Here is a 12607-nt window from a genome sequence, read left to right as displayed (position 1 = left end):
TCTGGGGGGTGGGTGAGAGCGGGGGCGGGGGCGGGGGCCGTGGGGGCAGCGGGGAGCCTTGGCTGGAGCGCCGCGGGCCGTGGGGGAGCCGGGCCGGCCGGGGCTGACGCCGCTCCGCCGCTTGCCTTGCAGAGGATCGGTCTGCAGCTCCGCGCCACGCTGGAGAACATCACCCGGCTGCGGGCCGAGGGCGAGGACTTCCGATGGTACCTCAAGGTGCGGGGCCGGGGCCAGGAGCGTATCCCTGATTATTGACAGCTTTCAAACTTCCGATTTGTGTTCTCCAGCTGAAATGTGGGAACTGCGGTGAAGTCTCCGAAAAGTGGCAGTACCTGCGGCTGATGGTGCGTGCGCCTCTCGTAACCTACCTCAGAGCAAAAATGCGAACACAAACCTGCCTCTTACACACGTATCCGCATCAACGATGTGACAGCTTACCCTCTATATGAGATCGCTTTTTAATAGCGATATGCATTTAGAAAATTGTCATGTTCCATATTAAAATAAGTATTTGGAGAATGTTAATTGACATGTGCCATTTGAATGGTGACGTTGCTAACAGAGTATTACATCTGTTTTAAAAACATATCTGTAAATAAGGTTGAGGCATATTTCTCTGTAGCCTGTTTCTCTGATGCTGATGGAATTCTTTTGGAGAAGGTTAGGTAAATCAAGATGACTTAAGCATGCTAAATCAGCACTTGGAAGCTGAGAAAGCAGGATAAAATTTGTCAGGGATACTTGTCTGTTCTTAGAAACAATCATCCCTTTTTGTTGCATACAGCTGAATGGTAAGATTGTATTTTGAAGAATTAGTAGAGCATGCCTATATGGATAAGACACAAATATCTATTATTCCCTATTTAAAGTCTGGAACAGAATTATTCTTTAATAATTACAGCTTGTTGAATTATTAATCTCTGTAGTTAAAAAAAAAAACTGCCTTGTTGCAGTGTTTTTAAAAGCTAAAGGTTGTTGTAAAAACTACCTTACCTTTGCAGAGGTTTCCAGTGGCTCAGCTGAAGTGGTTAAAAATGTCTCTCTTGTCATGGATTTCAGGACAGTGCTCCCCTGAAGGGCGGCCGAGGAAGCGCCACGATGGTGCAGAAGTGCAAGCTGTGCTCCAGGGAGAACTCCATTGGTACGTGCTGGGACACTGACCAGGCAGCATCCATTTCACAGTTTCTCTTTTCGTCCCCATTTTTGCTTGACACCATTTGTATAGAGCTTTCACCAGGGATTTCTGCCCTTGTACACTGGTGCTTGAGTTCCCAACGGGCACTTTCTGGACACCACATTCAGGGAGACAGCAAGGCCTCCTGGTGAGTCCAGCCTTCTGCATGAACAAAAGTCATCTGTGTTGTTATTTTACAAAAGCATGCAAATCTTTGTGGCATTGGTACAGAAAAATGGTGGAGTGTAAACTTCTCAGGAGAAGGGAGAAAAAGAATTCTGCCTTTCAAAGACCAGCTGCAGGAAAACCTTAAATTTTTCGTGTTTCTTTTGCTTTGTATAAGGAAATTGCTGTGAAAGAAGATCCTGGTGCTTGGTTTGTGCTGAATAAAATTGAAGACATAGTGCCACTAACTTGTATACTTTTTTTTTTTTAGATATTTTAAGTCAGACAATCAAGCCTTACAATGTAAGTTTGTTTCCTCTTCTATGTGAAAGATAAGCAAACATTAACAGTATTTTGAGTTTTGCTTTATCACCCTCCCTCAAGAGCACAAAAAGCTGGTCTTGTCTCTGGACAGAAATTGTCTTGTAGACTCCTGCGCAGTCTCAAGTGTAGAATAATTTGATACATTTCAAAAGCCAACACAGAATTGTATCACCCAAATCAGAGGTGATTATATAATGCCCCTCTAGGTTTCCTTTCGAAGATTTCCTCATGGCAGATAAAGAAATTCTAGTTAGTGACCACCTGTGAAATGAGCCCTAGGATTTTGTGGTCACTTGAGGCATCAGAGATGACAGAGGTGCCTTTAAAGCAATCCATTCCTAGACTAATGCTTGTCACTGTCTCTGTTAGATGGAAACTAATGGTTTTCTGACTCAATCATAGGCTGAAGACAGCGAGAAATTCAAAACAATTGTGGAGTTTGAATGCCGCGGTCTGGAACCAGTTGACTTTCAACCACAGGTGAGTTCTTATTTGTGATTTGTTTCTGTCTTTAAAAGCACTTCTTCTAGCGTGATAAAGTACACACTATTTGAAATGGTTCTGGAACATCTTGGACCTTTCCAGATTCCCATCCTTCCACAGTTCCTTGTTTTGAGTTTTTCATTTGACTCAAGGAAAAAACCAAACCAAACCAGAAACTTGCCAAGAGCTAACACAAACAACTGGTATACTCTGTGCCAGTAAAATCTAAAGCTAAGCTCACCTTGGAGTCATACTTAAACTGCCTCACAGGTGACTCAGTGTTAATCTGAATTCATCTGAGAGGTCTTCAATGCTCAGGTCATTGCAAAAGAGAGTCTTTCCCAAAGGCAAAGTGCAGCATTAGACAGAGCACCACTTGCCCCTTGTTGCATTACAGAGCTCATCAAGCTCAGGTTATGAACACACCTCAGTGTGTGTCCTCTAAAAAACAAAGAGATTTTCTTTGGGGTTGACATCACCAGAGCCACAGGAGATGAACACTGGCATTTTTCCATTTGCAGCTTGAGCAGACAAAGCTTGAAGATCACTGGCAGTTCCAGGCTGTGCAAAGCACACCTCAAGGTTCAGAGTTAAAGGATTCTTCAGGGCCAGTCTGCAATGACTCATCTCTTGTGCATGGTCATGCTCTATGCCACTTAACTCCCTGCTATTTTTAACCTATTATTCCAGTTGGATTAGGTCTAAATAGACTGACAAATATAAATCTGACTTATCCTTCTCTCAGACTGGGATGCTGTGCTAAGAAACAGCCCAAAAAAGCTGATCCTACAGAGAATTTGCTATAAATAGAAACCCTGCTGCAGTGAGCTGGGGGAAGTCTTTATTTAAGTGAAGTGCATTTTTTTGATGAATGGTTATTCCTTTATTCCAGAATGGTTATTAGTTTATTCATGCTTGAAAGCTTTGCAACCAGGCTTAGGAATTTGCACTTGAAGAAAAATCTATGGGAAGACTACAAAATGTAGGAGATGTTTATAGCTCTGCATCCTAGCTGTCAATTTTATTTACAGAACAAATACTTCACAGCTATAACAAAAGTTTTAATTCAATATTCTGAGTTTGGTGCACTTGAATCCCTGAAGAGGTATTTCAGTGAATTTTTGGATGCCTAAATCAGTAAATGAGAGTTTCCTGTTGCTCAAGTGACTTCTGCAGTTCCGAACAATTTTGTCAACTGCTTTATATTTGGCATGATCCTAGCCAGCCTGGCTTCTGCACAACCCTAGATCTCACTTTTGATTAGCACTAAACATGGCATGCGGCCATATAATCACTGTATTTTCTCTGTATTTTTGGTACACATAATACAACCACACCTGGAGTGAATTTAAAGTGGCTTAATGCTTGCATGTCTTATTTAAATTATAGTACTTATCAAAAAAAACCCAACAAACCCAACCACCACCACAAAACATTTGAGTGTTAGACAGGAGAAAGTATCCTTTGTTTCTCTGATATAAACCTTAATTTTAGATCCCTTGCAGAAAACCAGGAAGAAGCTACCTTTGATTTTTAGCCACTTGTTAATAAAATTCTGTAGTTAGAATTGACAATGTAAGAAACCTTCCTGCATGCTACAGAAGTGACTGGGATTTTTTAAATTTACTTTTAAAATTAGTAAATCTTACTGTACAGCTTGGTAACTGTGAAGCCTGAAGTGAGAGAGCTGTTCCTATGGAAGATAAACCAGAGCACCTTCCTAGAGCTGTCCTTTCTCCACTCTCTAAAAACAGCAACAGTGATGGCAGTGAAGAACTGTCCCCTGTGAAATGCTTGTTTGGGATACTAATCTGTTCACTCAGCCAGCTGATCCTCCTTACACATAAAGCTTGCTTGTCACTTGTGTGCCTAAATCCAATACAAGCTGCTCCTTCTCTAGAGTGTCTTGGATTCCAGTATTCAAGGCAGAACTATTAGCTTTCTTCCACATTTTCAATTACTTTCCTTGCAATGTATTATGAAGCTAATTTGCCTGTGTGGACTCTGAACACAAAGCTGTTAATAGTAATTGGATGCTGCTACATAAACTTAGGAACTAAGTTTATCTAGAATTGTTGGAAATTGCTGGGAAAAATAGAGGAGCAGTGTTCCCTCATTTTACTCTGGTTCCTGGATCGAATGTTCCCAATGTACAAGCAGGGTCCCAACCTTATACTGACCCCTAACTAGGAAAGAGCTTGCCCATTCTTTCTGCCTAATTTAAAAGAAATACAATACATTTTTGTGCTGAGCTACTTTCTTTAAATGTTTCAATGTTCATATTTGTTATTTTGTCAGTACAATATAATTTAAAAAGCTTCTGCAAATGTGTTTGCAGGCAGGGTTTGCTGCTGAAGGTGCAGAATCTGGCACACCTTTCAATGACATAAACTTGTTAGAAAAGGTATGTTGTCTTAGTTTCACTAGCAAAACTACTTACCTAGCTTGCTCTCCCCACATCACTACTCCAAAATACACACCCTAGCCTGGTTTTACTCTTCCTGTAGCCACAGGAGGGCCACAGAAGTAGAGAGAAACTGAATCAAGTATGAACAACTAGCATTACTGACAGTGTCCTTTTAGAAGTATGGATTTGTTAACTTAGCAGCTGACAAAGATTTAAGTCACTCAGGAATTCCGGAAACCAAGAATCTGGAATACTAAATGGCTGTCTAGAAAGATCCCTGCCCATTGTCCCGTGCACACAGAGGTTGAAAAGTAATACAGACACTGTCCTTCATAGCTCAGGATACTGGCACCTTGCAAATCTTCTTGGGTGTGAGCAGGAATCTCAAGGTCACATCTGTTCCCTCGTATCCTACTTGGCAGGGATCTGCTTGTCTGCTTACCCACCTGACTAGGGTATTGTAAATGATGGATAATCCTTTCACCTGCCATGGCTGCTGTTTGTCCACTACAGGCTGGGGACTACATAAGAAAATAAACCCTAGCAAAATATATATATATAAAAACACTGAGACTGAAGCTCATTTAATTTCAGGTTACTGATCTTGCTACTCTCACCTGTTAAAATGTAACTTCCTACAGATATCTAAGACCCAAACTTTGAGTAACATTTAGTTCCGGTTTGAATTCCAGTCTGTGCATTCTGTCCTTTGTGACTAACACTGTGAAATTTTATTCCTTACAGGATTGGAATGACTATGATGAAAAAACAAAGGAATCTGTTGGAATCTATGAAGTTACCCATAAATTTGTAAAATGTTGAAGTTCATACCTGTGACAAATGATGACATGGTTATTGATGGAGGAGCTGTAAACATCAGATATGCAGCTTCCTTGGAGTTACTTTTTCACATGGCTGCACTTCAGAAATGGAAACCTAAGTTCACAGAATCATTTAGGTTGGAAATGATCTCCAAGACTGAGTTCAACCTTTGACCGACATCGCTGAGTTGTACTTTCCATCCCCAGCATGCCCCAATAAAATATTTCCCATGGAGCACTTGGAGATGGCCTCAGTACAAACTGAAAATAGTACATATTGACTGAACAGTGCCATGGCCCTAATGCTGTGGGGTTTGGGAATTACATGGCTGTGGTGGGCTGTAGCTTAGCTAACAGATTGAGTAACTACTTACACAACTTACAGCCTTAAAGGTTTTAATAGTTGGTCACCAGGAAGTACCTACATTTGATTGTCTAACATAAGCAAATAAAGTCTTCCCACTCAGCACTCCTATCGTGAGGAAATGGCTGCAAGCACTAATAAAGGCAGTGTTGACTCCTCAAAGGAACAGCTACACCTCAAGCAGCTTTCTGCCACTTAAGGTAAAGACTGAGGTGAGTTTTCTGAGAACACTTACTAAGCCTGACTTGCTGCTGACATTTACACAGTTACAATCCTCTGAAAAGCAAGTTATCTTTCCAAGTATGTCATTAAGTAAACCTCGTTTTTAGGTGAAGACAGACTTTGTACTCCTTGGCGAGTGCATTCACAATCCTGCCAGCTGGTCTCATGTTTCAAAGCGAAACAAACCCCACCAAACAAACCCAAAAAGGAAAAAAAAAAAAAAGCCCAGCCAATCTTTAGTGAATTTTATTCAGACTTTTGGTCTGATTATTGTTTCCTGATACATTATTTCTGCATCTTCCCAAATTATCACCTTCCTTTCCTTGTTTAAATGAACAAAAACAATCATGCTGAGTTTTAGAGTAAGTTTTCAAATACTGCTTTTCAGCTGAAAACTAGAACAGCACGTTACAAGAGCAAAGCCTTCAGACTTACATATGAAAGGCTTTCCCCTGCTAGCACTTTTATTTCACACTTCCAGGACAGGGTATTGCTTACACTTATGTGCTAAATTAAAAAGACCCTGGGAGAACCTGGAAACTGAAATACCCAAAGGAAGAGCAAAGGGAAGTAGTTTCTGAGCCTCTGAACCTCATCTGTCACATCCAACCAAGGTGCTCAAGCTTTCCTGCTCTGCTGACACATTTGGTTGTCCATGGCAGTGGGACATGAGCTGCATTTACACAGATGACAGAAGCCACCACCACTGTGCAATTCAGCTCCACAGAAAGACTTGGCCTCCCAGAAGAAAAAGAGCGGAAATCAAGGGGGTAAAAGGCAGGAATTCAAGATCTACATACCAGAGTGCAGAATGCTTGCAGCAGTTTTCTTTCCAACCTTTGTAAGAAACATGAGCTATTGATAAAGGGTCTGTCCATGCTGTATGATTTAGATATGGCAATAAAAGAACTTCGTGGTTATTAATAGACAGCTTTATTAAAATACAGTCTTTTCCAGTCAATTTAACAACCCAGTTGGTGACTGCAGGTTTCTTAAAGCCTCCCACTTCATTTTTTGTGTCTCTAAAAGCTGTTATAGTGGAAAGGCTTCAAGCAGTTGAGGCACAATCAGTTCTGATATAAATTCAGGTTTAAAGAGATAAGTTAGTAAGCAAGCTTACTGCAAGAGTGCAAATGGAACCACTCTTCCATGTTTAAAATTACTGCATGTATTTTTTTAAAACCAAACAGTTCAAGAGCGGTGTCACAGTAGTGTAGTCTGTCCAAACATTCATGGAACACAGGTATTCCAAGTTCATTAACTCAATAAAAATGCTTATTTTAGATTATGTGTTTTAAGAACACATGGATCTGTTACTTAATTTGACATAGTTAATGGCTGCATTTCCTGAATGAATTCAAGGTCTGTAATTGATTTCTTTAAAATGGATAGACACTTCCTACTGAATTTAACAGTATTCAAGTTCAGTGATGATACATGAATCCAGTTAGGCTGGGCAGTCTCATCCATGCTGAACATTGATTAGTATGTCACTTAGACATAATCTGCATTTTGTTCTGCAACTGTAAAGTGTTCCAATGTCTTTATGTCTAACTACCAATTTTCTTGCCCTTCAAAACATTAAAGATATCTTCTAGTGACTTGTGTATACACTGAAGGTATTCTTTACCATTCCTAGTCGGGTAAGAGGAAACATTACAACCTATCCAGTCGTCTTGTACCTGATACCCTACTCCAAAGCCATCAGCCACCGTGGGGCCAAAGCCTCCCAGCTGCACAGCCGGGCTCACCAAGGTGCTGGTGGAAATGATGTTGTGGTTGAGGCGAACGTAGGCCTGGTCTTGATAGAATTGCGGCAGTGGCAGCCCCTTGGACAAGGCCAGGTAGCGCAGGCTGAACAGGTGCCGGTCAAAGCCCTGGCCTGCACAAAGGAAAAACAGGTGTGAGAGAGGTGCCTCACTTCTGTGGGAAGTAAACTCAACTCAGCCACAAAAGAGGAAGTCTGTAGAACAGGAGTTTATTTTTGTACTGATTGGAAATATTTTTCAGACTTTTCATGCCCACGTCCTAGCAGAATGGGGCCTGCTTGTTTTACTGCAAGGCTCAACAGGAGCAGGAGAGCACACAAAAGTGAGTGTTAACAGACAATTTTAATAATACATCACATTCTTTGATTAACTATTTACCTGAACATAGCCAAGTTGTTTAATGCAGAAAAAGCATTCCCTAAAATTTACTAATCTAAAGAGGAAGATCATCTTGCACGAACAAAAGGAGGCAAATTTTAGACTCTATGGGATCATATCCAACAATCAGTTTTACTGCTATCAATTTTAATGCTTCTGGGAAGGACAGTTCAAAAGAAAGCATTTACAAAAATGCCAGGAGTAGCATGGCCAAAAGATGAATTCGATTTGGAAATTGTTAAAGCCTTTATCCCCTGCAGAGATAAGACAGTATCTCCTCAGACTTAAACCAAAGTTCTTGTTCAACATGCACTAAGTAAATCTTCAAATAGTCCAACTGCTCTAAGGAAAAAACTAAAGTATAAAAAATACTCAACACATGAAAGGTGCTGTGGGAAGCACAGAGGCACTCCTCTCCATCAAGAAATGAGTGAGAATTAGCCTTCTGCTACTGTTTTTGTCAAGTTTACATTAGACCTCCATCAGCATTAAAATATTGAGTTGTAAATACTTACAGCAACCTTACAGACATTTTAGTGCAAAAGGAGGAGTGTTTGATGCATTCCTACTTACCCATAGCAGCCTCCTTTGTCAAACGGCCATGGTACTTGGAGCACTCCATTATGAGATTCCGCAGCTCCTCAGTGCTGTGTTTGGAGAGTCCCTTGACAAAGGCTTCAGAGCATTTCTTTGTGTGCACAGAGGCAGGCCGGATGGTTTCTGTACGGCCGTGCTTGAAAGCTGCAGTGCTGCAGGACTCGTACGTGGCCACAGTCTGGTCGTACTGGCGAAGGAAAGCCATCTGGAAGGCCAGCTGAGCCACAGCATCTGGGCTCACCTTTTTCTGCTTTAGAAGCTCCTTGCCCCCTTCTTGGAACTGAATCATGTTAAGAGACAGTGATTCTACAGTGGCATCAAATGTCTGTTTGGCTTTGGTAATCCCTGCTTTTAAGGCATCGTTCAGCTTAAAGTCAAGTTTCTGCACTGCTCTGGAAGAGTCAACCAAAGCAGGCTGGGACTGGGGGCTGATGGCTGGTGTCATGGTGCTATCTTTAAAAACCTCATTCTGGAACCTCAGCACAGCCACACCATCTCCCCAGGCATGCTCAAAATTAATTCCTGCAGTGCCATCCTTAGTTATGATAAGACTAAAGGATTTGTCATACCAGCGGTTTGCACCATCTCCGTGCAACATAGTGTGGGACAAGTGCACTAAGTCTTTAATGGGAAAATCATCTAAACTTAAACAAAACATGGCAGAGTCTACTTTTTGAAGAGCTTCTTCATTGCCATTTTCCAGTAGATTCTTCCTCAGCAATGCCCATGTATCTCGGTTTTCACTGGTGAGGTAGCCAAGAGGGAAGGCTGGGGCCGGACTGTTGTCACTAAGGATGTATTTCAAGTGTGCTTGTATTTCTGAGGGTTTCAGCATGTTTCCATCTCTATCAATGACATCAAACACATAAAAATTTCCATTTCTCAACACTAGTAAGTGTTTTGCCTTTTCATCTGTATAAAGCTCATCTTTGTTGAGCTTAGGAATCCGTGTAGAATTGAAAAGCCTGAAGTACTGAGACATATCTAGGGGGTAAGCATTGACCATGTAGGCACCAAACCAAGAAACAGAAGAAGGCACAAATCGGATAATTTTTTTAAAGATCTCAGTGTCACTTTTTTTTGGATTGAGGTGAAAAACCTCTGGTTCAAGGTAACCAGCCCTGAAGGTCTTCATAAAACGTATGGCAGAAACAGTCATGTTCGTAGCTCGTATGAGCTGATCGTTGTATTCCGGTTTAGGATCAGGGTTAAAAGACATAAATGGATTAAAATTCAAAAGAAGAGGCTCACGTGCTTTTAGGTACATGTCAAACCAGGGACCTGAAAATTGAGAGTTGAGAAAGAGGTCAGAACATAAAAGCAGCTTCCTGAGTCAGACAAGAGGGTCACATAGTCCAACAGTGATCATGAATCACACACACTAAAGTGCCTTTAAACAAGACAAACATATGAAATAATTCACCCAAAGCTTCTCCAAACCCCCATTATGAAGAAGGATAGTGTCAGCCAATCATAAAAATACTGGGTTTGGAATAATCCATATCAAGGGTGTCCATGTCATTAGCAACAAGGGCCAACTCCCTGTTTTCTTTATGGCTCAATGATAAACCTTAACTCCCAGGACATAGAGTGCAGCTCCCCAGCTCTATTTTGGTGCACACCTCTCATTTGGAGTGGTTCATGTGTTTACCTAATCTTACACTATTAATTTCTGCAACTTTCTGTCACTGAGTGCATCTTGCTGAGGTTAGAAGGCTGAACCTTCTACCTGGACTGTAAGAAGGGCAATGGGTAGTTCCAGGGGCTAAGTTACAGCTTTAATTACAAGTTCTCACAGGTAAGTAAGTAACACTCATCTACAGTTTTAAAACCACATCTGTCATCAACATGTAGCCTTTTAACCCCAGACTTGAAAGTCCAGGGTGAAGACAACTCTACATTCTTTCAGAAACCAATTTCAAGTGGAACAGGTCTTTTATGAGTCATAAAGAAGAAAAATAACTGAACAAAAAGCAATACAGACACCCCACCATTCACAGACAAAAAGCAGCACACTGGTTAGCACTGATGAACAACATAAAGCCACCACTTAAAACCCAAGATGTTGTTCAAAGTGAATGGAAAGTAAAATACAACAAACCAAAGAGCAGTTTTTGTGAATTAATCTGGTATTCTCTACAGACTGAGTAGCAGCTAACACCTTAACAGGCAGTCTGAACAGACAGCAAGGATAGAAGTGTATGCACTGGGCAACGTGGAAACTTCTACTTCCACAGGTATTTGACTATTTCCATCTCTGCTGCTATCTAATACTTTCATGAGCAGACACTTGTACTTGGAAGCAATACTAAAGCAGAATAATCAAAAGTAAAAATAATCTATACACATACTCTCCCTCTCCTGATTTGTTTCTATTTATTCTCATTTTCCTATTTTGGTCACTCCTTTTCTTTGGCCTTTTAAAATAATATAGTTTTGTAGATTTAAGGGCTTTTAAGTCTCAACTACTGACCACTTCTGCCTCCCAAACTCAGTTATACTCTGTGACCCCTCCCCTCCCTCAAAGTTTACTTTTCTTGCTAAATAACATGGAATTATTTGGAAATTATTGCTTCAGTTTCCTTAAGGGAAGTGCTAGATAAGCTCCTCTTTAACCTAAACCCTATAAACTCATGAAAAAATACCATTGTTCCAGTATCTATCTACCCAGAATTCTGGCAGAATAGATGACATTAGATAAAGAGCATTGTTCTTTCTACCAGCCTCTGAAATTGCTCAAATACAGCCACAGAGAGTGTTCAGAGCAGGTTATTCCAAGTTTCTGGGCTACTTAAAGTTTCAGCCTCTAATACTTATGGCATCATGAGCAATTATGAAGTAAGATGACCTACAGATTTGTCCTACACCCAGCAGGCCAACGAACCTGTGATGTAACTTGTATGTTTGTTCTGATTGTCTTGAGCAACCAGTTGCTCATGCAGCTCTCTTCCAATCCCCTTTTCAAAGGCATGAGCAAGTTCTTCAGTTTTCCTACAACAATCAAGAAAAGAGTCAAAATGCTGTCACAAGTCCCATTTCTTAAGTTAACACTTGGTTTTGAAGCAGAACATGACACTGCAATGTGTGCTTGTCCATACCTGAACTGCTCATCATTTAAAAGTGGTTTCTGGGCATTCAGGTATCTCTTAATTGTATCTTCTAGCTTGGGAACTGGCAGTCTGCAGGAAGTAGAACACAAAGATGTACACTTGATGAGCAAGGGTATGAATGAAGCCCGTGTTTCTCAGACAGTTATCTCTCTTTGCCTCCTTTCTTCCATATCATTCCTTATACTATTATATATACTATACACACAGATATGCATACAAACACTATACTGTATATACTATTATATATAAATTTGGGTAATACTCATGCACATTATTCAAATGCCTCGTAAGTTTCTTGTGGAATAAGAGAAGCAAGGAATGACGGACACCAGTCAGCACACCATAATATTATTGGGAAATAAGGCAGAAAACCAAACTGACTGTCTTTTTACAAAGGTACTGCAGTGATGGGAGCTCATCCCTCACAGGAAATATAGTGACGGGAATCGCTGCTAGGAGAGGCAGCTCTGTAGAAGGAATAGTTCGGTTGCGAGCCTTGTTCGGGCTCCCCCTCACAGCTGGGTGCTGGACGTCTCTTTCTCACAAGTTTTCTATTCGGCATCTTTGTCAACTTCCTCTGAGCCTGAGTTTTGTTTCTAATAGTACAATCCCGTTACACTCACGGGGCTGGGTGGCAGGCTTACACTGACACTTGGAAAGCCGAACCCGCTTACATTGTCACTTGGAGAGCCGAACCGGCTCCGCTGCAGACAGCGCGCACCGAGCGAGTCGCGCACCGCGGCGCCCGGGTCGGACGTTCCCTCTGCCCTCTCCTCACAGCGGACACCCCAGG

General features: G+C 41.3%; 2 protein-coding genes across 3 annotated transcripts in view; one reads left to right on the top strand and one right to left on the bottom strand.

The window, feature by feature from the left end:
- Window positions 1–28: 28 nt before the first annotated feature.
- CZIB (CXXC motif containing zinc binding protein) lies at window positions 29–5618 on the top strand. Of its 2 annotated transcripts, none has more exons than XM_014307823.2 (7): window positions 29–216; window positions 288–344; window positions 1060–1141; window positions 1611–1642; window positions 2066–2143; window positions 4485–4550; window positions 5298–5618. In XM_014307823.2, exons 2-7 carry the CDS (start codon window positions 342–344, stop codon window positions 5373–5375), a joined length of 339 nt encoding a protein of 112 aa, XP_014163298.1. In that variant the 5' UTR covers window positions 29–216; window positions 288–341; the 3' UTR covers window positions 5376–5618. The 2 variants fall into 2 exon arrangements, with proteins under 2 accessions (XP_014163298.1, XP_030914467.1); XM_031058607.1 differs by having other exon boundaries at window positions 109–206.
- Window positions 5619–6877: 1259 nt separating this feature from the next.
- Window positions 6878–12607, bottom strand: part of CPT2 (carnitine palmitoyltransferase 2) — a 7163-nt gene continuing 1433 nt past the window's right edge. Inside the window, exons 2-6 of the mRNA XM_031058543.1 lie at window positions 12489–12584; window positions 11803–11883; window positions 11589–11695; window positions 8681–9985; window positions 6878–7842 (exon numbers count right to left, since the gene is read on the bottom strand). Of these exons, the coding sequence (XP_030914403.1) occupies window positions 7511–7842; window positions 8681–9985; window positions 11589–11695; window positions 11803–11883; window positions 12489–12584 (1921 nt within the window). The 3' untranslated portion in view covers window positions 6878–7510. The remainder of the gene's footprint in view (window positions 7843–8680; window positions 9986–11588; window positions 11696–11802; window positions 11884–12488; window positions 12585–12607) is intronic.

This window comes from Geospiza fortis, unplaced genomic scaffold (genome assembly GCF_000277835.1).
Source record: "Geospiza fortis unplaced genomic scaffold, GeoFor_1.0 scaffold396, whole genome shotgun sequence".
In the NCBI taxonomy this organism is placed as follows: domain Eukaryota; kingdom Metazoa; phylum Chordata; class Aves; order Passeriformes; family Thraupidae; genus Geospiza; species Geospiza fortis.
The sequence above is the reverse complement of the archived record's forward strand: the minus strand, read 5'-3'. Positions and strand labels throughout refer to the sequence as shown.

What these genes read in the sequence shown, in the direction of transcription:
- CZIB (XM_031058607.1), top strand. An exon ending in GGCAGTACCTGCGGCTGATG is followed by an intron (nt 345 to 1,059) that starts GTGCGTGCGCCT and finishes CATGGATTTCAG; the next exon opens with GACAGTGCTCCCCTGAAGGG. An exon ending in CAGTTGACTTTCAACCACAG is followed by an intron (nt 2,144 to 4,484) that starts GTGAGTTCTTAT and finishes ATGTGTTTGCAG; the next exon opens with GCAGGGTTTGCTGCTGAAGG.